General features: G+C 42.9%; 1 protein-coding gene across 1 annotated transcript in view; it reads right to left on the bottom strand.

Moving 5' to 3' along the window:
• Window positions 1-24,709, bottom strand: part of ascc1 (activating signal cointegrator 1 complex subunit 1) — a 33,644-nt gene that overhangs the window by 5,765 nt on the left and 3,170 nt on the right. Inside the window, exons 3-9 of the mRNA XM_033012842.1 lie at window positions 24,236-24,335; window positions 21,462-21,559; window positions 19,910-20,088; window positions 17,657-17,793; window positions 9,070-9,189; window positions 7,131-7,255; window positions 5,445-5,509 (exon numbers count right to left, since the gene is read on the bottom strand). Of these exons, the coding sequence (XP_032868733.1) occupies window positions 5,445-5,509; window positions 7,131-7,255; window positions 9,070-9,189; window positions 17,657-17,793; window positions 19,910-20,088; window positions 21,462-21,559; window positions 24,236-24,335 (824 nt within the window). The remainder of the gene's footprint in view (window positions 1-5,444; window positions 5,510-7,130; window positions 7,256-9,069; window positions 9,190-17,656; window positions 17,794-19,909; window positions 20,089-21,461; window positions 21,560-24,235; window positions 24,336-24,709) is intronic.

Genomic DNA, 24,709 nt, shown 5'->3' with positions numbered 1-24,709 from the left:
CACAGACAGCATCAATGAATGATCAAATTAATTCATTCATTCAAGCTCCACACAGACAGCATCAGAGGTCAGCATTGAACCCAGGCTGCTGGAACCATGAGGCAGCAGCCCTTCCTTACTGCCATTCCCACTGTTTGTTACTCAGTTTGATTAAATTCATGCTTCAGGGAAAGCTAAACTATGAATCATGTTGAGACAGAAGAGATTTGTTTAACTTGGCATCATGGTTTGGCACGGACATTTTGGGCCGAAGGGCCTGTTCCTATGCTATCCTGTTCCATGTGCTATAAAGACGAGTGTATTACATTTCATTATTAGGAAACCTAATAAGAAATATCATAACCTTGAAAACTAAATGTTAAAAGTAGCCAGGTGTTCCTGCTGGTTTTTCTGACTTTCACAACACAGCCACATCAAAGCGAAGGGAAGATTAGTTTTACACAAGCTCAAAACTAGATTAAAATTTCCTGAAAGCAATTAGCCTCAATAGGACCTCAGTGTGTTTCTAATTATAGCATCTCTCCAAACGGATGGGATAGGCGGGCAGAAATCAGATTTTGGCTCTGGTGTACTTAATGGACTGGCTACCTCAAACATAACATCGTCTTGGCAATAGTTTCATTTGTCTTGGAGCAAATGGAGGAAGATTAAACGGAGGGGATCTGATGCATTTCAGGTAGCTTACTTGAATTCCTTGTCTGAATGGAGAAAAAACTAGATGGGCAATTATGCACCCAAGCATTTTATAGGAAGTTAAATGTTTTATTTACAGTAGGGCATCTTAGAGAGGGGCAGATCATTCAGAGAGCGGAGTCAGAGGTTCTGATTAGCAGATGATCAGTGAGGGGAGGAATTTGGCTGATAGTCGAGCAGATGATGGAGGATTGGAGGAATGCCTCTGCTGAACGAGACCCCAGCAACGATCGGTGTCTCTGCTCGGTCTGGGAGAGAGAAGACAGGGGGAGTAGTGTTGGAAGGAACTGCAGATGCTGGATTATACAGTAGATGGGACACAAAATGCTGGAGTAACTCAACAGGTCAGGCAGCATCTCTGGAGAAAAAGGATGGATGATAAGGGTCAGAACCCTTCTTCAGAGTGCTGTAGTGCAGACTTCAGACTGAGTAGGGCTGTATAGACACAGCAACAGCTTGAGAATCACAAAATTGTGATGGAGGTTTCTTGAAACCACTAACATTTGCATTCTTGTACGTCACAAAAAGGGCAAAATATTTTCAGTCTGATGACTGTTCTGGGATACATGCATCAAAGGTCATCAATGTTGACCATTGCCCAGTGCCCAAAGGCCTGAGGTTCACCAATGACCAGATCGCAACTGATCCAGCACATTACTAATGTAAATAGAAAAGGAGGCCAGGTGCTGTGTATAGGGTAGGGAATGACTCACTTCCTGACACCTCAAAGCAATTCCACTATCTCGAAGGCACAAGCTGGGAGTTTGATGAAACACCTTCCTGCATATAAACAAGAAGTTTCACACCATCAAAGTTGTCTGCTTGATTGGTATTCCATCCTTCAACCAAAACATTAGTTCCCTCAACCACTGGTGTACACGGACTACAGCAGGAGTCATCCACCGCAATCAGTGACACAGCGGTAGAGTTGCTGCCTCACTGCTCCAAAGAACCGGGTTCGATCCTGACTACGGCTGCTGTCTGTGCGATGTTTATATGTTCTGCCTGTGATCGCGAGGGTTTTCTCCGGATGCTCCGGTTTCCTCCCACATTCCAAAGGCGAGCAGGTTTGTACATTAAGTGACTTCTGTAAATTGCCTCTAGTGTGTGGGACGCAAAAGTGCGATTACATAGAACTAGTGTTCGGGTGATCGATGGTTGGTGTGGACTCGGTGGGCCGAAGGGCCTGTTTCTGCACTGTATCTCTAAAATCTAGAGTCCAGTGTGTAGGTGAGTGATAGAATTAGAAGGGATAATGAGACTGCGGGAAGAATAAAATGGGTTTAGTGTGTGATGAATGTAAATGTGTGGTTGCAGGTTGGGTTGGTGTTGGGATGAAGGGCCTGGTTCCGTATTGTCCGATGAGCGCAGAGGCATGCTGTTACGCTGTGACTCAGACTCTAGACTGAATCTCTCTGGCCTCCAATGGGGCTCTCACAGCAATGATCCAGGACTGGGTGTGGGGAGACTTGCTTGTGTTGCACCCTCTCAGCTTTATAATGTGGAGCTGGCATGATGAGTGGGGTGGTCGCTGACTGTTCACCCATGTTACTGTGGAGAAACCTTGGGGCTGGGAGAGGGTAGTGGAGACGAGCACCGAGAGAGGCAGTGATGGGGGAAGGCTAGACCCAAAACGTTGCCTATTTCCTTCCTCACTCGCTGAGTTTCTCCAGCACTTTTGTCTACCTTCGATTTTCCAGCATCTGCAGTTCCTTCTTGACCATCCTGGTGATCTGTCAGCACACAGAGGGCAGTGCCCGACCAGCCCTCGGCTCCTCATCCTCACACTGAGTGGCCACTCCACTTGCACGAGCCTACTATCACCCGGCAGCCTCTCCACACCAAGCCGAGGGGGATTCATTGTGCACGGGTACCAGTGAAGGGCCAGGAATGATAGCTTGTTTCGAGCACAGCAGTGTGCGGCAGCAGGGAGGCAGAGATACCAGACACCTTCCCGGCACAACAGAGCTGTCAGAAGTGCACCTTTTTATACATGATGCTATATCAATGCTTCTTAGCACTGATTCCATTAGCACTTTCATTACTGCTTAGCGTTCAGTGCCGAGATCCTGTGCGCTAAGCAGGGCACCATAAACTTTATTGCAACACATAAAGTGATAGTGAGTGTGTCGTTCTCAGATTCATTGCACCTGTAATATAAAATTTCCATCACCAAGGATTTCCATGGACCAGCAGTTAAAAAGAGAAGGTACACAAAATTGCTGGGGAAACTCAGTGGGTGCAGCAGCATCTATGGAGCGAAGGAAATAGGCGACGTTTCGGGCCGAAACCCTTCTTCATGTAAAAAGAGAATCCATGTTTACAATTGCCAGATGGCACATCTGGAATTCCCACCGCCGCTGGTCAGTCCCAATGCCCAGTCATAGCTGCTCTCATTCAGTTCCTTGTGGACAACAAGGGAAGATAGATCATACATAACAGGTGGTTGGTTCATCCACTCGGCTAGTGGATGACGGGGTGTAGGAGGGAAATATGGGGGAGAATTAGGGGCAGCATGGTGGCGCAGTGGTAGAGCTGTTGCCATACAGCTCCAGAGACATGGGTTCGATCCTGACTACAGGTGCTTGTCTGTAAGGAATTTGTGCGTTCTCTCCCCGTGACCTGCGTGGGTTTTGTCCGGCAGCTCCGGTTTCCACCCACAGGTTAATTAGCTTGGGATAATTGTAAATTGTCCCTGGTGTGTGTAGGATAGTGTTAGTGTATGGGGATCGCTGGTCGCGAAGGAACTGTTTCCACGATGTATCTCGAAACTAAACTAAACAAACTGAAGAATGAAGCAGAAATCAATGGAAAGCAAGTTACTTTGCTTATTCACATGTACTTAGATAGAGGCATTCTTCTCACAGATAGAACACACTCCTGTTCTTATAACACAGGGTGTTTTACAGCAAGATGGAACCTCAGTTTAATGTCTCCTCTGAAGGACTGACGTGCAACTCTAGTCCGGAATTAGATTAAAACCCTCATTCTTATCATTCTCATTACAATTTTACTCATGTACAAAGATAATTATGCAAGAAAATATGGCAGCCATTCCATATCATTACAGACTTTGAGTGGTTTAGGTCAATGATGGGAGAAAGGGTAGCGTGGGTACGGGGTGTGGCATGTGTGAGCATTGTAGGGCTGGGGTTGAATGAAGATTTCCAGTCAAGGATGCACGCACCAATACAAAGGTACGCCTGATGGAAGGTTGTCAACATAACATATTATCCCAGCTGTACAATATGCTGGAATATTTATTGCTTAGTTTGTTTGGACTTTAAATTTCCAGAAACCATATTTTGTATTTACACGATGAATCTGTCCTAGCGCTGATACTGATTTAGTGGGGTTTGTTAATCTAGGCATCAGAATTTTTTTTTCCTCTTTGAAAAAAGCTCCAACATATTTAATACCTTATTGGAAGATAAGTACTCCAGGCAATCTCTCAGAAGTACAGCAGCTTGCCGTACAGCTAAAATGGACAATATTCTGACAATATGATCAATGGAGCCATGCTGATGCCCTACAGGATTGTTTCTCATGGTCAGATATGGTGTTCATTTTCATCCACTTTAGTTTAGTTTAGTTCAGAGATACAGCACGGAAACAGGTCCATCGGCCACCCGAGTCCGCGCCGACCAGCGATCCCCATACACCAACACTATCCTACAATCTAGGGACAATTTCCAATTTTTACCAAGGCCAATTGACCTGTACGTCTTTGGAGTGTGGGGGCAAACCGGATAACCCGGTAATAACCCACACAGGTCAGAACGTACAAACTCCGTCATGCACCCGTAGTCAGGATCGAACCCGGGTAACTGGCGCTGTACCGGATCACTACCACTGCGCCACCACGCCGGCCTACTGCAAAATACAATTATTCTTCATTTACTATATTGCAAAGACTTGCAAACGTGCAGTATCTTCTACGACTTCAGAACAGCCCAAAGCATTCCACAGCTAAAGAAGTACTTTCCAAACTGAGTCAATGCTGCAAATTTAAAACGCACCTCGGCAAGTTCTTGATTTCTCAAGGCATACAAATGGAATGGTGTGGATAGGTACAATAAGTGGCATAAATATGGTGGTCTAAAGGGCCTATTTCTGTTCTGTATGACAAGATGATTCTATAGCTCTAATGTAGAAAGCAAAGTAACAATATTTCAGGAAACAATGTCCCAATAACAGGAGGGTAGGATAACCATATCCCAATGATGCACTGATGCCTTATTGTGAAATGTTTTGTTTTGCATACAGCCCGGTAAAATCATACAGCAGACATCATCACCTCGGCAGTACACAAGAGCCGCCACGTTTCTGGCGCCAACAAAGTGGATTAGGGATGTTAACTGGTCAAGTATTGACAAGGCAGTAGCGAACACTCTCCTGAACTCATCACACGGGTTGCTTTACAGCAAATGATGGAACCTCAGTTTAATGTCTCACCTGAAGGACTGACTTGCAACCCTAGTCTGGAATGAGATTAAAAAACTCAATCCCTTTGAGAGAATGTGCTATAGTTGAGTATTTCTCCCAAGATTTTACCAACTGGACATGTTGTACTATAAATGAATGTGCGCTCCATGTGCATTTGGAGTGATGATCACATGAGCCATGAATGAATCTAGAATCAAAGACCAAGATTCATAGATGTTACCAACTCGGTACATCATCCCACATAATAGTTAAAGCACTGTACAGAGGAACACAGGGCACTTTTCCCAATCAGGTTTGGTACTGACCTTCAATACATTTCTTGCATCAAATGATTCCCTTTCACGCACGTTCTGTTTGCTGCGTTCCTCCACTGAAAACAACAGAGGTTTTCATTATTGCCAGTTCATCACAGCCATTAAACTAGAATTACAAAGGCATTATTAACACAGAATAACAGAGATTTTCTGCAGGTAAATGAGCAGAACTCATGTTCACACCACCAATAAAACTATATCTAACCTACCTCAGTTTTCACTTGGCAGTCTCTCATGCTAACATAACCAGAGTTCATCCAGATTCCTTTTAAATGTTTAGTTTAGTTTAGAGATACAGCGCGGAAACAGGTCCACCAAGTCCGCACCCACCACCAATCCCCACACATTAACACTATCCTACGCAGTAGGGACAATTGACATTTATACCAAGCCAATTAACCTACAAACATATGAGTGTGGGAGGAAACGGAAGATCTCAGAGAAAACCCACAGAGGTCACAGGGAGAATGTACAAACTCCATACAGACAGCACCCACAGTCAGGATCAAACCCAGATCTCTGGCACTGTAAGGCAGCAACTCTACCGCTGTTTCTGTCTCCATACCCTATCAGGCAGACCTCAACATCCCTGTCACTCTTAGATGTTCTCGTCCCCTCAACTCTCTGTAATCCTTCCACTAAACATGCTCGCTGGTCATTGATCTTTTAACTTGAGGAACAGGTCCCTCCTATTCAGTCATTTAGACCACTGATATGTACTTCGAAAAATTCGCTCCTCTGTTAGAAACAACACTTTTTTGGGTGATTAATTAATCCTAGCCAGAAATAACGCTAGATTTGACGTTAGTTAATGCCCTGGAGCTGAACTCAGATGGTGTGAGATCAGGATCAATATTGTAGCTATATTTTCCCCTGTCAACCTTCTTGTTGCCTGCTGCAGATGTTAGCACCTGTTATGGAAGTGTTTCATTCACCAGCACCTGATTCAACTTGACCATCCTTCATTTGCAAGATTGCCATTCAGGCTTATTCCGAGACCATTCTGGGGAACGCGTGTTGCTTTTTGCAAGGTAGTTCTCATTCCAAAATAACACCCTGGAGCACTCCAACGCTACGAAAAACTATGTGCAGGAAGGAACTGCAGATGCTGGTTTACACCGAAGATAGACACAAAAAGCTGGAGTAACTCAACGGGACAGGCAGCATCTGTGGATAGAAGGTTAGGTGAAGTTACGGATCAAGACGCTTCTTCTGAACCTGAAACGTCACCCATTCCTTCTCTCCAGAGATGCTGTCTGTCCCGCTGAGTTACTCCAGCATTTTGTGTCTATCTATCAAAAACACAACAGGAGGACTCTAGAAACCAGATTTTAAAAAAATAATATTTTAACATTTTTTTTGGAGGCCAGAGGAATAGGTGACGTTTCAACTGGAAGAAGGGTCTCGACCTGAAACGTCACCTACTTATTTTCTCCAAAGATACTGTCTGACAGGTTGCGGTAACTCCAGCCTTTAGTGTTTATTTTTCTTTATACATATTGGTGGAAATGAAGCGCAAGCCCTGTGAAATATCTCAAATAATTCAGCAGAGTTAATATCAGGGCTATACAAGTATAATCTATAAAGTTGCCCAGCATCTATCATACTGTGTGTGTGATTGATATGGAGTGATATGGAGTGATACAGCACTAGATGAGTTGAGTATAATGCACGCACCTGTTGGATCTCTTCTGAAAAGCGTGTTCATCATAGTCGCATGGAGCTTCACCCTGTCCCACTCTTTCCCCATCAGTCCTGACGCCATAAATCGCTCCAGCAGCCCATCAACAATCAGCTGCAATCTACACATAAAGGAATTTCTGGTCAATATAAGGAGACAAGCAGCAAAGTAGCAACCTCCACCAACACTGGATGGTTGCAGACTTGTTGCTCAAAATGCAATTATCCTTCATTTACTATATTGCAAAGACTTGCAAACATGCGGTATCTTCTACGACTTCAGAACAGCCCAAAGCATTCCACAGCTAAAGAAGTACTTTAGAAGAATATTATTTTTTTAACTGTGGTAAGCTATAATGAAGGAACAATCCACAACAATCTGAGTTCCAATTCTGAAAGAAGTGGAGTTTAAAAAAAATACCAACTTCACCATCTGCTTCTGAAAGACAACAGTGATAACGTTGACAGCGTGGATCCCGCAAGGCAGGAGCCAATCCAACATGTAGAGTTACAGGTTCCTGGAGTACAGAGAGATGTAAACCTAGGCAGGAGCAACCTCATACATAGCTGTCAGGTCCCCTGGGTAGGTGAGAATAGGACTAATCTTCCATGTAAATACGCAACTGTAAACAATATGACTAATGTTGTATGACTCAGGATTTAATGGACTGCATTGGTAAGCAACAGCTAACGTAGATCTTTACATTGTCCAGTAATACAGTGTTGAAGTATTAAACTACCATTAGCAATAAGACTACGACCTCAACACCCATTTCATCACTGAACCCTCTTGAGTCTCGGGTTCCACCTTGGCTTACTGGCAGCAGCAGGGATGGGAATTGATTAGAAGACAATCTTCAGAACAGCAATGATTCCAAGCAACAAAAAACTCTCATGAGATCATTGTTTGCCTGCTTCATCTCCATCATTAAATTGCAGAGATGTGGCAATCTTCAGCTCAGATCATCATACTTTCTCAGGGGTTTTGGAGGGGGAGGGGGAGGTGGGTCTGATGACACATGGTACTAATAATGGGTTTACTGAACACAATCGTAAAAGACATGGGTACAAATCAACCTCATCTCTGCAGCTTCCCTCAGTTCCAAAGGAGCTTTGCTTGATTTGTGAGCAAGCCAGAGACATGTGGCTTGAGTGAATGTGAGGAGCCCATGTCAATAGATTTTATTTACTAATTGCTTGGTTAATGACCACTCTGTAGCCAATTGACTTTCATTCATTTCTGTAAAAAAAAAATTAAGAATGGAAAAAAAAAATCAAAATAAAACCACAATTTAAAGGACATACACAGCTTGTACTCTCTTCATTGGTAATATTCCAATAGTATTCTGATACCATCTGACTCACCTAGTTGAGTACTTCCAGTATTCTACAATCCTGCCTTAGTTTATCAGTGCCTAAACAGCCAAGTTTCAAGTAATTTCAGAAATTACATTTTACAGCCTCATTTGTCCATATCTCAACTGCACCACGGCCCCTTAAACACCGAAAAGTATTGGCACTGAAAATCGCCATGGAGCATATATGGAGAAAATCATGTCTTACGCAACGCCATCCAAATATCATTTTCCTGACTATTCCTCTTCAAATATGTATCTAGTTCCTCATTGAATTATATTCAATATGCTTACACCATCTTTTCAAGGCATGCATTTCAGTTTGTAACTCTATTCCTATGCACAATAACTGTGCATAGCAAAGTTCCCAAAATAGCTATCATCTGAATAACTATTCATGGTCATTTTCAAGGCACTGCCTTGTTTTGTTCTCACTGGACAGGACAGGATGCAATAAGAAATAGAGTAGGATTATTAAATTTTACAGCAATAGCTTTAAGAAGAATTAATTCTCTCAAATGTAGTCTTCCCTCAGAAACCACTTTGAGATAGAACGTGCTATCAGAATCTTCATTACTTACTTGTCCGTTCCATTTTTCATTTCAATCTTTCCGTAAAGAACATCAACCATACTTGGGTCATCGTTCATGTACTCGATCCCTTTCACCCACACAGCGAGCGGCTTTCCATCTGTGAGTTTACTGAAACAGACAGGCAGAGCAACAAAGACATGTAAGCCACTCGAACTCTGATACTGCCAGAGGCTGGGAGATCAGATGTAATGGAATTTTCAAATGCAGAAGATAGCAGCAAACATACATTGTCAGAAAAATCTAAAATAAGGCAACAAGCCATGAATTGTTTGATGGACTTCATCTCAACATCACCTGGCATGGCACACAAAAGACATAGCCAAATGTATAATAAGGTTATTTTGCACTTTGACTCTCGTAGCCCTTCACTTCAAGACATTTATCTTAACATCCAAATGGCCAATGTGCTTACCTTAGATCAGCAGCCCATCAAGTCCATGCTGACTCCCAGGGAAGTGACCCAATTAGGTCCATTCCCTCTCACATTCTCTTGTACACCTCTAACTTACTTTCTCTAAAACATACCCATCAACTCCCAGTAAGGGATTATGTACTCTATTTCCCATGTAAGTGTCTTCTTCAGTTCACTACAGATGCTTTCTGCTGTGCCCTTCCTCTCAGAACATTACAGTCACCACAACAGTGAGATCTTTTCACAAGTGTGTTTAAAAGCATTTCAGAGGGACACTATTGATAGTGCAGCAGTCTCTTAATACTACCCCCCAGCATCATTCTCGACTGCGTGCACTGAAGTGGTATTAAACTCCTGCCGCCTTTGGAAGAGACTGTGAAACCAGTTGAGACACAAGCAACTACACATGCTGAAACCTTGAGCAAAACACAAAGTACTGGAGTAACGCAGTGGGTCAGGCAGCATCTGTGGAGGATGTGGATAGGCAATGTTTCGGTTCGGGACCCTTCTTCCCGATACCAATTGAGCCAAGTTTATCAAATTAAACAGACAAGATTGAAGGGAGATGAAAGGCCACAAAAAGTAATGTTTTTTTGTTTTTAATCTGTAAGTGCTAATGGGAGGATAAAGCAGGGTCTCACCACTGGATTTAAATTGTTTGAATTTTTACAGTGACAATATTCTAAGAACGAGTGAACTCAATTGAGTAATTTCACAGTCAAACAAGTCGAGTGATCATGCTGGTTTAAATGATAGGGACCAAAATGAAACAAAATCTGGTAGTACTATTTTTGCTTCAAGAATATTTTGCTTGGATTGAGAGGAGATGCTGTGCTTCATTCAATTCCTCTGTTTCTCTTGCTCTTATAATTAGACTGCTTTCTGAACACGCTGATTTTGTTTGTTTTACAATGGCCTATTTGCTGTGAGCCCATGTAGATACCCATCTTACTTGCTAGCTGACATCAATTTTCAATGGAGAACCTGTTCAAAAAACACCCCCCACAACCTGCTTCAATGCAAAGCCTTTTCTACTTCTGCCGTGATAAGTGCACCTGAGGAAGATGCTTAATCCACTGAACAACCAACATAAACTACTCCACATCTCACACATACTTGTTATGTAAACCAAAAAGATGCTCTCCTAACAAACATTAATCTAAGTGTGAGTCATGATCTCCTGAGAGACAATGTCCCAATCTTAACACTCGCCTTGGAAATAACTTATTGCTACGTGTTTACTCAAGTAGAAGCTGAATCCACTGGCACTCATTTGTATTCATGTCACTGGTGAATGTCAGCAGACAGGGGTTGTATTGCATTACGTTCAACCGAGAGAAATACAATGAATATGTGACAGAAACAAGCGAGTGGATGTAAAACATTTCTAACTAAAGATGCTGGTGATAGAAATGCGTGTTGCCCTTCAGTGGAAGTGCTGAATACAATTACTGCCTCCCCAAACCAAATGTGAATCACCAAAACCCAACAAATGTAGACAGATTTGGAATCTGTCTCACAACCAGGTAATCATAGCCCCTACCAAAGATCCTTTAGCGGAGCAAGATAGACCACTCCTGCTAAATGCAAAGGGCTGACGTGTAGTACGCAACGGAACGTGGGCCTTTTTTTCATCCATTTCCGTAACCCGACCCGACCCGACTCGCAGTGTAATCAACGTTGCGGGGGAACAGTTTGTGTTAATAAATTTAAATTCTGAAAATGAGGAGAAGATTTTTCCCAAATAATTTTTATTTTTACGAGGATGTTTCCATAACTGGCTTCCGTCTCCGCACTAGTATCCTATGGGATCTTTGGTGCAGAGACGGAAGCCGGTTACGGAAATGGGGCCGAAAATTACCCATGCATCTGCCCATGACCGTACTATGTCTTTTTCATCGAGTGGACTATCTTGCTCGTTATAGGATCTTTGGCCCCTACTACATCCAGATTTCTTCCTGCTGTACCATGATCCACCTCCATCCAGCCCTCTTTACCCCTCATCACCTGGCTCACACTGCTAATCCATCTGGCTCCTTCATTATGGCTCCATGCAGTATCCACCCCGCCTCCACCCTGCTCCTCCATTCAGCCCTCTTCCCCATTTTGCTCCACCCAGCTTCATTCCCTCTGGACCATCCGGCCCCGTTGCCCCTCCTCCATCCAGCCCATTTCCCCCATCCAGCCTCCGTTTCTCCTGTGCCATTCAGCCCCATTCACCAATGCATAAAGCTGCTTTCCCAGAGTCAAATAGGCCCCCTTCCAGCCTGGGTCACACACACCCTCTTCCAGACATCCTCTAAACTACACAGCTGACTGCAGGACTTCTTGTACCTGCCATTCAACACACAATTTGGCTCTGAAAGGGCATCAACTCAAAACGTGAACTAATGAAGGCAATTAAACATAAGAATTTTAGGACAAAATGCTTGAGGGAGCCATAGCTTCATAACTCTCCAGGTTAAAAAACGTTACAAATGTTGAATAACTGAAAATATATATATTTCTAAAACGCAGCAGACCCACCATCATTTCAGAGGAAAACAATGTTAACATTTCCTCTCTCAGAGACTGGTAAATGTTATTTGCTTATCCTGTACCTAGACACTGTAAATGGCTCAATGGTAATCATGTATTGTCTTTCCGCTGACTGGATAGCATGCAACAAAAGCTTTTCACAGTACACGGTGCATGTGACAATAAATTGAACTGAACCGACTGTCAAACCTTCATTTCCATATTTAGTTCTGCAATTTTTACCAAAACAGTTAAATGCACAATTTGGTAAAGTAACCACTTCCTTAAGTTACATAAATATTAGATTTTTCTGTTACCTTAACAGCGGAAATCTTTAAAGCTGCTCAGGGCAGAGGATTAATAGGCAGCCCAGGGTTTCTGAAAGACTTGCTGTAAACCTTATCACGAGTGTGATGAGCTCGCACCTCATTGTACTAAATGCACAAATCGTTTCTGTTGAATAATCAGTTTTTCATTCAAAGACAAAGCCCCGGTTTGTTCTTAGTTTAAATCAGCCCTGATGTAGTTCTTCCAGCTATCAAGGGGAGCTGGGGAACAAGGTCAATTTTTTGGCAGTGCTGTGGCTGTAACAACATGTTGTGCCACAGAGTGTCTTGGCACAGTGCTCTGCACATCGGTGTGCGAGTTCAAAAACACACGTAATCCACGGCTGCTCTTTCTAAACTACGCTTGTTTACAAATTTTGCTTTGACAATGATTCGAGGCAAAGAATAACCTCATTTATTTTCTTTTGTGCAGCAACTTGAAGCTCAGTTTGCTTGATAAAAGCTTGCTGACAAGCGAAGGAAAATAAGAAGCACTTCTCAGTTCCATCACAGCCCACTGGTAACTTGATTCACCTGTTTATTTTTACTGCTAACTTCCTGTGGAAATAAAGCTGCAGCTTTCCTAACATGACTTTAAAGTCGTAACCCTTAATTATGGGCCTGTCTCACTAGGCGATGTTTTAGGCCAGGGACTAGTTTTAATGGAATTCACCTACGACACCTGGCTACAACCTACGACAACCTACGACATCAAAAATTGTCGCCGCTCTCGCCGAAAAATTTTCAACACGTTTAAAATTTTGTGGCAGTCGCTTGTAGTCGCCCAAAAAAATTGCCTAAGTGGGACAGGCCCATTAGGAGCATCACATTGAAGATGCTTGGAATCATTCATTACAGGAGCCTATTCAACTCTCTGCGCCTGTGGCAGCTCTATAAAATAATCATTAGGCCACTCAGCCCATCAAGTCTACTCCGACAAATATATCTCACTCCCCTGTTCTTTCCCAATGGTTTTATTGTTCTTGCTTTTAAATGTAAAGACTTGCACCTACTGTATGTTCTGATGCTTTCCTATCTTTACTGTAGACCTGCAAACTAAGTTTATTTTCTCCTCTCAACTAGAAAAATTGTTAGCTTTTAAAACACATATCTTTCTTTTGTTATTGCATACTAATGTAACTTAATATATTATTGATTGTAATTTAATAATTGAATATACTCCCATTTTTTAAAAGATGGTATGTATCTTCCCTCCTTTTGCCCATTATACTAATTAACTGTTGTGGCAATGGAGTATTTTGCAGGTTTTATTAACATTTCCTGTTGCCCCTCTACTCAATATGGCATCAGGAAGTTCAGCTATTGTTTTCACAACCCCTAAGATTCAGATTCAGATGCGTTTATTGTCATATACACCAGGGTGTAATGAAATTCCATGTTTGCATGACGTTCACAGAATAAACAGTGCACTTGGCCATGATAGATACAACCATACGTAGGACAAAACAGTAGAATGGTGCAACGGTTGTAGTGCAAATAAAACTACAGTTACGGAATAACTGAATGAGGTCGAGTTAATAATAAGGCCACGTGACTGCACCTCTGAGAAGGGGATGTGAAAAAGGTTAGGAAGAAATTGTTCTTGTTTAGATGTCTGGGCTTTCAAGCTCCTATGTCTTCTCCCAGAAAGTAGAAGAGACAAAAGAGAATGGCCACGGTGGTAGGCATCCTTAATACTTGCAGATGAAGTGTACCATGAAAAGAACTGGATAGAAGGAAATGATGTGCATGTTATAGACTGGGCTGTGTTGATTGAGTGTTTGATTGTCACATGTACTTGGTAGAGTGAAATTCTTTCTTTTCCATACCATGCACATGTACGCGAAGAGACGCCAGGTATAGGATGCTGACAAAGTTACAAAAGTATTCAATATAGTCCCAATGGACTCTCTTCCATCTCATCTCATCCTCATCTCCCCCCCCCCCCCCCCCCCCCCCATCCCCACCCCGAGTCCCTCATTGTTCTTGCCCCCCCCCCCCCCACATCGGGTCCCGTTGACCATTTCCCGTTGCTGACCATTCTCTGCAGCTTCAGGCAAAGCAGTTGCCACCGTAATACTTTCTCTAACACACCGAAAGAAGTTCGAGACAATCATCGTTTACATGCCGAATTTTCTCAGACGCCTAAGAAAGTAAAAATGCAGTTGCGCTTTCTTGACCACTGCATCAGGCCACGATGGAGAAAATGACATGAAGAAGAGATTAAATAAAGACTGGGAGAAGCACCACACTACACCCGTCTTTATAGATCTTTTGGAATAAGTAGCCCCCGGTTCCTTGTCAAAGATTTATGTGATAATAAATGATAATGAGGGGATTGCTAAAAGTTATCGTTGGGATATAAATAATTGCAAGTCATTACAAAAGGGGGTTTGGTGATTTTAAAACAAATAAGATTTGGCAATTTCAGAATTTCTTTCATTGTATTTGCACTAGATTTTTAAGTCATCTTCTTATGTAGTCCGTCCACCATTACCCAATAAAATGGGTAGATTTGGCAAACATAAAAGTCTACAATACTACATTAGAGCAATTGAACCCGGATCTCTGGCGATGTGTGGCAGCAACTCTATCACTGGGCCAATGTACTACCACTGCAAATCTATTATTCTATGTCCCTGCTTTTTTACTCCTCAGGTGAAGGAAATAGGTCCTTGCTATTTACTCTGTCTAAATTTATTATAATTTTACAAACACCTCAATTGTGTTTTGTCTCTGGCTCCTCTGTTCTAAACGAAACAATCCAATCTTGCTTCATAGCTAAAATTTTCCGGTTCCAAAATCATCCTTGTAAATCTCTGGATATACCAGATGCATTGGCTTCCAATATTTGTGTTCTTCTGTGACTGAGTTACTGTTCTTTTTGTTCTATTGCCATGCATGTATAATATATTTGGCTGCTGCAATAGCAGTATCTCCCTTTGTTTTGCCAGCATTGTCTTTCTGAAATTAGAACCAGAATCTAGAGGATGTGTTGCTGTTTATTTGTGAGAGTCCCTGAAACCATGTTGGCCAATTCCGTGAGATTCCTATAAATTTTTAGTCTTTGCAGGAAGCCACTGATTTAAAACATATGCACTGGAGTCCACAAGGCCATTGATTTTCAGAGGGGGCATCTTGGGCGGTGACAATCATTTTTAGGTAGCTAAAGGTAGACATGGAGACATTTTTAGGTAGACATGGAGACATTGTATGAAAAATATCGATACAAAAATCATGAATCTAATTATTGCCGATTCTTTAAGCTAAATGTATTACTGCAGTCATAATTCACCACCAGTATTATCAGTGGATTTAACAACATGGAATTTACATTGGAAGTAGAGGATCTCTTCACTATTGAACCCAGTCAGAATGCAGTTATTTCACTACAGATCTAAACTGGTCCAATCCAGATTGAAGAAAGAGGATGCCACGAATTAACATTGCTCAGAACATTTTCAAGTGATTAATGACACCTAGTGGTGGATAAATCCTACCACTTATTGCATGGTCACACTAACTTCAAGGAAGGAGAGAGACCCTTTCAACCCATCGAGTCTATGCCAGTTCATAGAGCAATCCCATTCCTTGCTAATTTTCCACTAAACCTACAAACTTATCAACGCCTCGCAGATTCTGCCAATCACCTCCAACAGGGGCAATTTACAGAAGCCAATTTAGTTACCAACCTGCATGTCTTTGGGTACACAAAAAAGCTGGAGAAACTCAGTGGGTGCAGCAGCATCTATGGAGCGAAGGAAATAGGCAACGTTTCGGGGGAAACGTCGCCGAGTCTGAAGAAGGGTTTCGGCCTGAAACGTTGCCTATTTCCTTCGCTCCATAGATGCTGCTGCACCCGCTGAGTTTCTCCAGCTTTTTTGCGTACCTTCGATTTTCCAGCATCTGCAGTTCCTTCTTAAACAACTGGGATCTGGGAGAAAACTAAAGCACCTTGGAGGGGAAATCACACACTCAGAGTGAATATACAAACTCCACACAGACAGCACCAGTGGGCATAGCTTAAAGGAGATGTGCCTGGCAACTTATTTACACAGAGGGTGGCGAGTGCCTGGAACATGCTGCCAGGGGTGGTAGTTGAGGCACATACGATAGTTGGATAGGCACATGGATATACAGGGAATGGAAGGATATGGATTATGCACAGACAGATAACAGATGGTCTGGGCAACATTGTGGGCTGAAGGGCCTGTACTTGTGCTGTACTGTTCAATGCTTGTAAGAATTAAACACGAATACCGGAACTGTGAGGCAGCAGTTCTACTCATTGCCACCCTAAATTATGTTAGTTATCAGTTAATTAAATATGCTTATCTGGAATAAACACCACAATACTCGATGAATGAATAAATAAAATAAATTCTCCCCAGACTCATTATGAAGAAGGGTCTCGACCCGAAACGTCACCGATTCCTTTCCCCCAGAGAAGCTGCCTGACCCGCTGTGTTACTCCAGCATTTTGTTTCCATCTATCTGCAAATAAACATTTACCCTCCATTATACTATGAACCGCAGCTCTTTATGTCATAAGTGATAAGAGCACAATAAGGCCATTCGGCCCATCATGTCTACTCCGCCATTCAATCATGCCTGATCTCTCTCTCCCTCCCAACCCCATTCTCCTGCCGTCTCCCCATAACCTCTGACACCCGTACTAATCAAGAATCTATCTATCTCTGCCTCAAAATGACCCAATACTGGGGCTATGAGGCAGCAGCACCACTAGTTACACCACTGTATCACCATAAAGTCAGACATGGAGTCAGTCTGGTTGATATATCTGTGACCCTAGAACAACAAATGGAATAAAGCTTCTGAATAAAGCCCCAGTGGGAAAACGGAACAGATAAACAATATTGAAGCCGCCGGCATTCCAAGTTACAACCTGGTTCTAAACTTTAGGTTACTTGCTTGTAAAGTTGTCATGCCTTGACAACTGGTGCAGGGAGTGAGAAGATTACGTACACTGAAACGCTTAAACTGGTGATCATAAAGTAAGCAAACAAAACATTTGATTTTTAGGAAGTAAAGGTATGGAAGATATTACAAGCTTGATCATACCTTAGTTACTTAAATAGTGAGAATGTGCTATTTTCAATCATAGTGAGTGGGGGATGGAAACTTTCAAGGGATGATTGGCCAAGCTTGAAGGAGTGCTGTGCTGAGAGATGTAGGTGCTAGCGATCGATGCATAGACTGTTGTGGCAAATGAGCGGTTTTAGTGCCGTCTATCCGGTGTAACGCTAGTTAATGCCGGAGGAGCACGGGAACGCTGAAAATTGCCGTGGGTTTTACTCACTCAATAAAGTCCTCCTTGCATTTCCGCAGCAGCTCACAGGCTTTTGTCACTTCTTGGTCATTAAGTAGGATGAGCGTTCCGATTGTTAGGTGTAGCTTTGCGGGGTTCTGGAAAATACTGTCATCAATCCCATGGTCCTGGAGGGGATAAGTTCAGAAGATCATAAAGTGATAGGAGCCCAATTAGGCCCTTCGGCCCATCAAGTCATTCAATCATGGCTGATCTGTCGCTCCCGCTCAACCCCGTTCTCCTGCCGTCCCCCCATAACCCCTGACACCCATAGACATCAAGAATCCATCTATCTCTGCCTTAAAAACATTCATCGACTCCACAGCCTTCTGAGGCAATGAATTCCGTGAATTTCGCATGGGAGGAAACTGGAGCACCCAGAGAAAACCCACGCGGTCACAGGGAGAACGTACAAACTCCCTACAGGCAGCACCCGGAGTCAGGATCAAACCCGGATCTCTATCGCCGTAACAATTCAGATATTATTGAAGTGGTGATTCTGCTTTCCCAGATTATAAAAGCATTTGCACTGAAAAGCATTATTATGGAAAGAGGCATGAATACTGCCCAAAGTCTAATGAGATAGGTAGGAATCTAACTCTCCATTGCTCTTCTGGGTCCTCTTTGAACTGTTAAGGGTCCAGGGATTGCACTTTTATCTTCAAGTACTTATCACTGCCGTTATGGAGATCCGATTATAATGCTGATGTAAGGGGCAGCTATCAATACATGATTGCAGGCCGCTTTGCTGTGATTATATCAGTTTGCACAACATAAGCTTCAGGTTTTCTTGCAACTTGACCTGTGCAACAATAGAATGGCCTCGGGGCTCTCCAGATCAATCCATACGTGTAGCAGAGCTCAAATTGGTTAGACTCCATTAATACCACATCACTGTGCTTCTTTGATCAAAGGCTTAATGTAGTAGGCTTGATTCAATTAGCAGTGGTGCTCTTTTGATCAGAAAAACTTTGATCAGTTGTAATTATTTCCATACCATGGAGATATGCAAAGTGTTAATTTCTTCCTAGATATGATTTAAAATATTCATATCATCATCTACTGGTAATTAGATATAAGAGCAAATCACCTCTTGAAAGATTTAAATTGTCTGGACTGCGACTGTGGCATTTAACTGCTAACTTGACGTCTCCCTGAAGGTCAGTATTCTAAGCACACCTCATGTCTGGATACTTTTAATTCTACAGTATTCAAGCTGCTTGTGTTAAAAGGTAATTCGCTTGCAAGTTTCATTCTCCACATCAATGAATGTTTTGCTTTAATGATCACAAATTCAGGAAAGTTCATCTTACCAGGGAAGAACACTTGAGGGGATAAACTGGGGCTTAATTTCACAGAACCTTTACAACCTGCGAGATAGTTATTTGGCCTGTCAAATGCACAAAGACTCTCTTCAAGAGCAATCCTGCTAATCACACTCTGCCACCTTCTCTACAAGTTATTCTCTTTCCAGCACCCTTCTGAACTACTTATTGTACCATTGTGTATTAATGATGAATGCGTTGGGGCTGGTGGATAGAATGACACAGCATGGAAGTAGGCCCTTTGGCCCACCAAATCCAAACTGACCATCAACCACCCATTTCCACGAGTCCTACATTAATCCTAGTATTAAAAATCTCGTCACATTCTCATCCCCTCCCTCCAGGTTCTATCACTCAACTACACACCAAGGACGATTTACAGTGGCCTAAAACTTACCAACCTGCCTGTTCTTGGGACGTGGCAGGAAACCGGAGCATCTGGAGGAAACCCAGCCAGTCACAGGGAGAACACCAAATTCAAACTAGACTGCAACCCTCATCTGGGGTCAAGAATGAACCTGGGTCTCTGGCAACGACAAGGCAGCAGTGCCACTGTGTAACCAATCTCGAGGTATGATCGAATAGGTGGCAGCTCCAGTTTCCCCCCACACACAGGTTAATTGGCTCGGTATCATTGTAAATTGTCCCTAGTGTGTGTAGGATAGTGTTAATGTGCGGGGATCATTGGGCGATGCGGACCTGGTGGGTCGAAGTGCCTGTTTCCATGCTGTATCTCTAAACTAAACTAAAATTCAACACTCTCAGCAAACTGGTATTCAAAGACTGCACTGTGGGAAATGAACCTCCAAACCTCTTGAAGGACCCTGAGCACTTCACATCGAAGGACCTACATCCTTCAACTCTCCCATTAGACCCTAGTCTAGAGGATGATACCTTGTGCCCAGCCCGTGTACTGTACCTGCGAGTGGCCTTCCAACACCTCCTCTTTAAACTTCACAAACTGTTCCTGAATGGTGCGGTGATTGATGGCAAAGGACAGGAAGTGGGTGAAAGGTTGTTTCCGACGGAAGCTGTCCAGCATCACCTCGATCCGTGTTTGGGCTGATGCCACGCCTGCTCTCTGCTGCCCGGTAATAACTGAAACAAAGTTGCTCGAGGTTAGAATTCATCTCTTCCACTTTGCACTTTGTGAATAGACGATGCACCCTGCGACCGGTGGCAGGGCAGAGCTTTTCACTGGATCAGCCAGAGTCTGGTAACGTTAACCTGCACAACATCGGATGCACCGGAGTTTTATAGGCATTTGTAATGTGATCCCTCCTGCAATCACTCCATTGAAATCGTGCACTTAAATACTCACACGGAGCAATAAATCAAGAACCAGTTTCATCCATGTCTTTGTTACTTCCAAATTTGACCACTTCTCCACCAGGTTTCCCGCATTCAACCCTCTGTAACTTAAGATCAACCATAACAACCTGATGGTGCCACCAGCAGTGGCTGCCTCGCCAACAGTCTGTCTGTCCCTTCTTCTTTTTGTTATTTTTAGTATGTGTTAAAAAGTATGTTTTAGTATTCCTTGGTCTGTTTTATGTGGGGAGTAGGGGGGGTTGGGGGAAACTTTTCTTCAATCTCTTACCTCGACAGAGATGCGATCGTTCTCCATCCCCACCGTGGCCTAACATCGTAGAGTTGGCGGCCTTTCCTGGAGACCGACCGACCCGGCGCTCCAAGCCTCGGGACTTTGATCATCATGATGTTAAACTCTCCAGAGATGTTTACAGTCTCAGAGATTTACTATTCATCATGAGGTGATATTAACATCCTTGCCCTCGAGAGACTGTGGCTCACATATAGACCTATCATCTATCTACATCTAGAATGCTATGCTTTATTTTTACAATATCATCATGCAAGTAGTGTAGCTGGTGGAGCTGCTGCCTCACCACACCAGGGACCTGGGCTTGATCCTGACCTCGGACGCTGTCAGAATAAATTGCCTTTCACTCAAGATGGAGGCGGGAGGAACTACGCTCAGAGGATTGTGAATCTTTGGAATTTTCTACTCCTTAGGGCTGTGGAGGCAGACTCCATGAATATATTCAGGGTAGAGTGTGGCAAACATCCAAACCATAGAGAGTTGGGGAATGGGAGGAAAGCAGGTAAAGGTGTTCAGACCAAGATCCAATCAGCCACGATCTTACTGAATGGCAACGCAGACTCAAAATAGCCCACTCCTTCTCCCCTTTCTTACATTTGTTATTCTGAATCAATACCTCTCATTCAGGTAACCGCTCTGGATGAAAGATAACCTGAGTAACTTGCTAATCCTCCTCAGAATCTTATTTAATTCAATAAGATCTTTCATTTCTCAATACTGCAATGAGTATAGGTATGACCGGCTCAACCTATCATTACACGTCAATCCCTTCAACAATGGAATCAACACTGAGAACCTTCCCTGCGCTCCCTCCCTACAAACACCTCCCTCCATCCCAAAGGAAGCTCACCAATCGGTCCTTCCACTCCATGTTTGGGAATATTTATGGAAGTCCGTGTTTCAGTCTCTAATCTGCGTTTGGTCTCTGCTTTCTTCCCAATTATATATCTGTGATAAAGAAAAAGTATATTATCATTACACAGCTGGAATGCACCAGATGATGAGAGACAGAGCTATGTCCTCCAGCTGAGCAGAGTGTGCTTCACACTGCGTAAAGGACAGCGCAATGAAAGGCCAAGTATTATTTTCATACACTCGACAGTCAAGTGAAGGAAGCATTGAATCGTAAAAGAATGAAACTGTCAAAAAGATTTTCCGGAACTGCAAGATCATGTTAAATTGCAGCCATTTTTATGATGGTAAAGTACCCATACTTTGACCTTTACGAAGGAAAGAACATTAACCACTTGTTAACACATCTCAATTACATGTTGTGTAGGAAGGAACTGCAGATGCTGGGTGACACCAAAATAGGCACAAAATGGCAGCATAGAAACATAGAAAATAGGTGCAGGAGGAGGCCATTCAACCCTTCGAGCCAGCACCGCCATTCATTGTGATCATGGCTGATCGTCCCCTATCAGTAACCTGTGGCTGCCTTCTCCCCATATCCCTTGACATCCACCTTTTGTCTACCTACACAGTAAGTTTAAGAAAGAACTGCAGATGCTGGAAAAGGTAGACAAAAACGCGGGAGAAACTCAGCGGGTGAGGCAGCATCTATGGAGCGAAGGAATAGGTGACGTTTCGGGTCGAGACCCTTCTTCAGATTGAAGGTAGACAAAAATGCAGGAAAAACTCAGCGGGTGAGGCAGCATCTATGTTGCGAAGGAATAGGTGACGTTTCGGGTCGAGACCCTTCTTCCGACTTATTTGAAGAGTTACTCCAGCATTTTGTGTCTATATTCAATTACAGGTTTGTATGATTTTACAACAACCTTGTATATATCAATGAACGTAAAACCTTTCCTTTTCTGTAAACCTGTACCACTTCAATTGGAGAAGTAATAACAGACAAAGCTCAGTAAATGACCTTTGACTTAATATGAATGATATTTACTTGTTCCTAAAATGCAGTATGTAATGGAAATTTCATTTTTTTTCAATGTCTGGCCACTCCCTCTCCAACTATGATATATGTAGCGCCTATCTATGTATCAAATGCCTGCCCCCAAACATTCAAAATAATACTGCTAGAAATATCTAGACAAAATGATATAATATGCCAACAGTAACTAGCCTAAGCATAAATTGATCCTGCACAGTAACTTTAAGAAAGAACTGCAGATGCTGGAAAAATGGAAGGAAGACAAAAATGCGGAAGAAACTCAGCGGGTGAGGCAGCATCTATGGAGCGAAGGAATAGGTGACGTTTCGGGTCGAGACCCTTCTTCAGATTGAAGGTAGACAAAAATGCAGGAAAAACTCAGCGGGTGAGGCAGCATCTATGTTGCGAAGGAATAGGTGACGTTTCGGGTCGAGACCCTTTCGGGTCTCGACACGAAACGTCACCTATTCCTTCGGGGTCCAGACCCAAAACGTCACCTATTCCTTCGCTCCATAGATGCTGCCTCACCCGCTGAGTTTCTCCAGCATTTTTGTCTACCTACACAGTAAGTTGATCATTTTGCTCCTCCCAATGCAATATCTTAGTTGCATTTGCGATGAACAATGGATTAATAAATCTCTAAAGATTCATTCAAACGTTGTAAGGAGCGAGTTTTCAGAATCTGCGACACATCAGCAGGTCACTCAACATTCCAGTCAGAAAGAATAGAGTGCATTGCACTGAATGTGCAGTTTTGGACATCAAAATGCTCTGGTCCTTAGGTTTCTTTATGGGAAATAAGGAGGCATGATTGTACATCATGCCCACTGCCCTTCTAACCACCAAAAAGGGAACTACCTCAAACTTTGTAATTGTCTCCCTAAACATTTCTGCCTTGATCTCAGTCTATATTTGAAAACCTACCCTCACTTTTACCTTAATTCCCTCTGCTTCCACCTCCCTGACACCCACCTAGAATTCATTGTGGGGCATCTTAACGCTGTCCATGGCATTCAATAGTGAACGTTACTCTTGCTGAACCTCTGTACATCGTAGCATACGATGGCAATGACTGAATTAAACCAATTTTCTATATTGCCTTCAAGAACAGCTACATTGCTCAAATACAGGCTGATTTCCTCCCGAGAAAGACATCAATGAACTTTGTGTACCTTCGATTTTCCAGCATCTGCAGTTCCTTCTTAAACACATCAATGAACTTGATGGGCTTTTACAACAACCTTGTATTTATTTCCCTAAAGGCTTCCATTTTATTTGAAATTACAGATCATTAATTAAATTTAAACTTCTCAGCTTGTTGTGGTGGGATTTGAAGCCAGTTTCTAATAGTTAAGGAAGGAACTGCAGATGCTGGTTTACACCAAAGATGGACATAAAATGCTGGAGTAACTCAGCAGGTCAGGCAGCATCTCTGGAGAGAAGGAATGGGTGACGTTTCGGATCGAGACCCTTTTTCAGTCTGAGAGTCAGGAGAGAGGGAAACTAGTCTGAAGAAGGATCTCAATCGGAAACGTCACCCATTCCTTCTCTCCAGAGATGCTGCCTGACCCGCTGAGTTTCTCCAGCACTTTGCGTCTCACTTCAATAGTTAATCCAGGTCTGTAGATCACACAGCTGGTTATTTATCTGTCATACCAACAGAGGTGGTGTGGAAGGGTCAAACTTAAACCACACATAGAAACACCCTTGATAAATCTGTATAGGTCATGACTCACTTGTAAAGTGCACTGGGCACATCCATGGTGCATCGGTAACCTTGCTCCGTCTGTTCTATGAGTACAGAGTCACAAGGCTCATCCATACAGTCCACGACTCCTGCAAGACAGAAGATAACTCATTGAAACAAAGGCCAAACATCCACTTCACAGTTAAGTTAGCAACATCTAGCCACATGAATCTCAAACAGGATGGCTGACTTTTTGGAATCATGCCACTGCATGGACTGAAAGAATGCAAAGTTAAATAAAGCAACACTATTTTCTTGGTACTTAAGCATCATATAGTGCTCCACATCTCTCTCCCGTTCCAACTGGGCAGCTGTAATAATCCTCAAATGGAAATGTTACCAACATTTTGATTCATACTTCCTACAGTTAAAATGTCAATAGATAAAAATCTGAAGAAGGGTTTTGGCCCGAAATGTTGCCTATTTCCTTCGCTCCATAGATGCTGCCGCACCCGCTGTGTTT

Source organism: Amblyraja radiata, chromosome 37 (genome assembly GCF_010909765.2).
Source record: "Amblyraja radiata isolate CabotCenter1 chromosome 37, sAmbRad1.1.pri, whole genome shotgun sequence".
Taxonomy (NCBI): domain Eukaryota; kingdom Metazoa; phylum Chordata; class Chondrichthyes; order Rajiformes; family Rajidae; genus Amblyraja; species Amblyraja radiata.
Note: the sequence above shows the minus strand (reverse complement) of the source record. Positions and strands in the feature narration are given on the sequence as shown.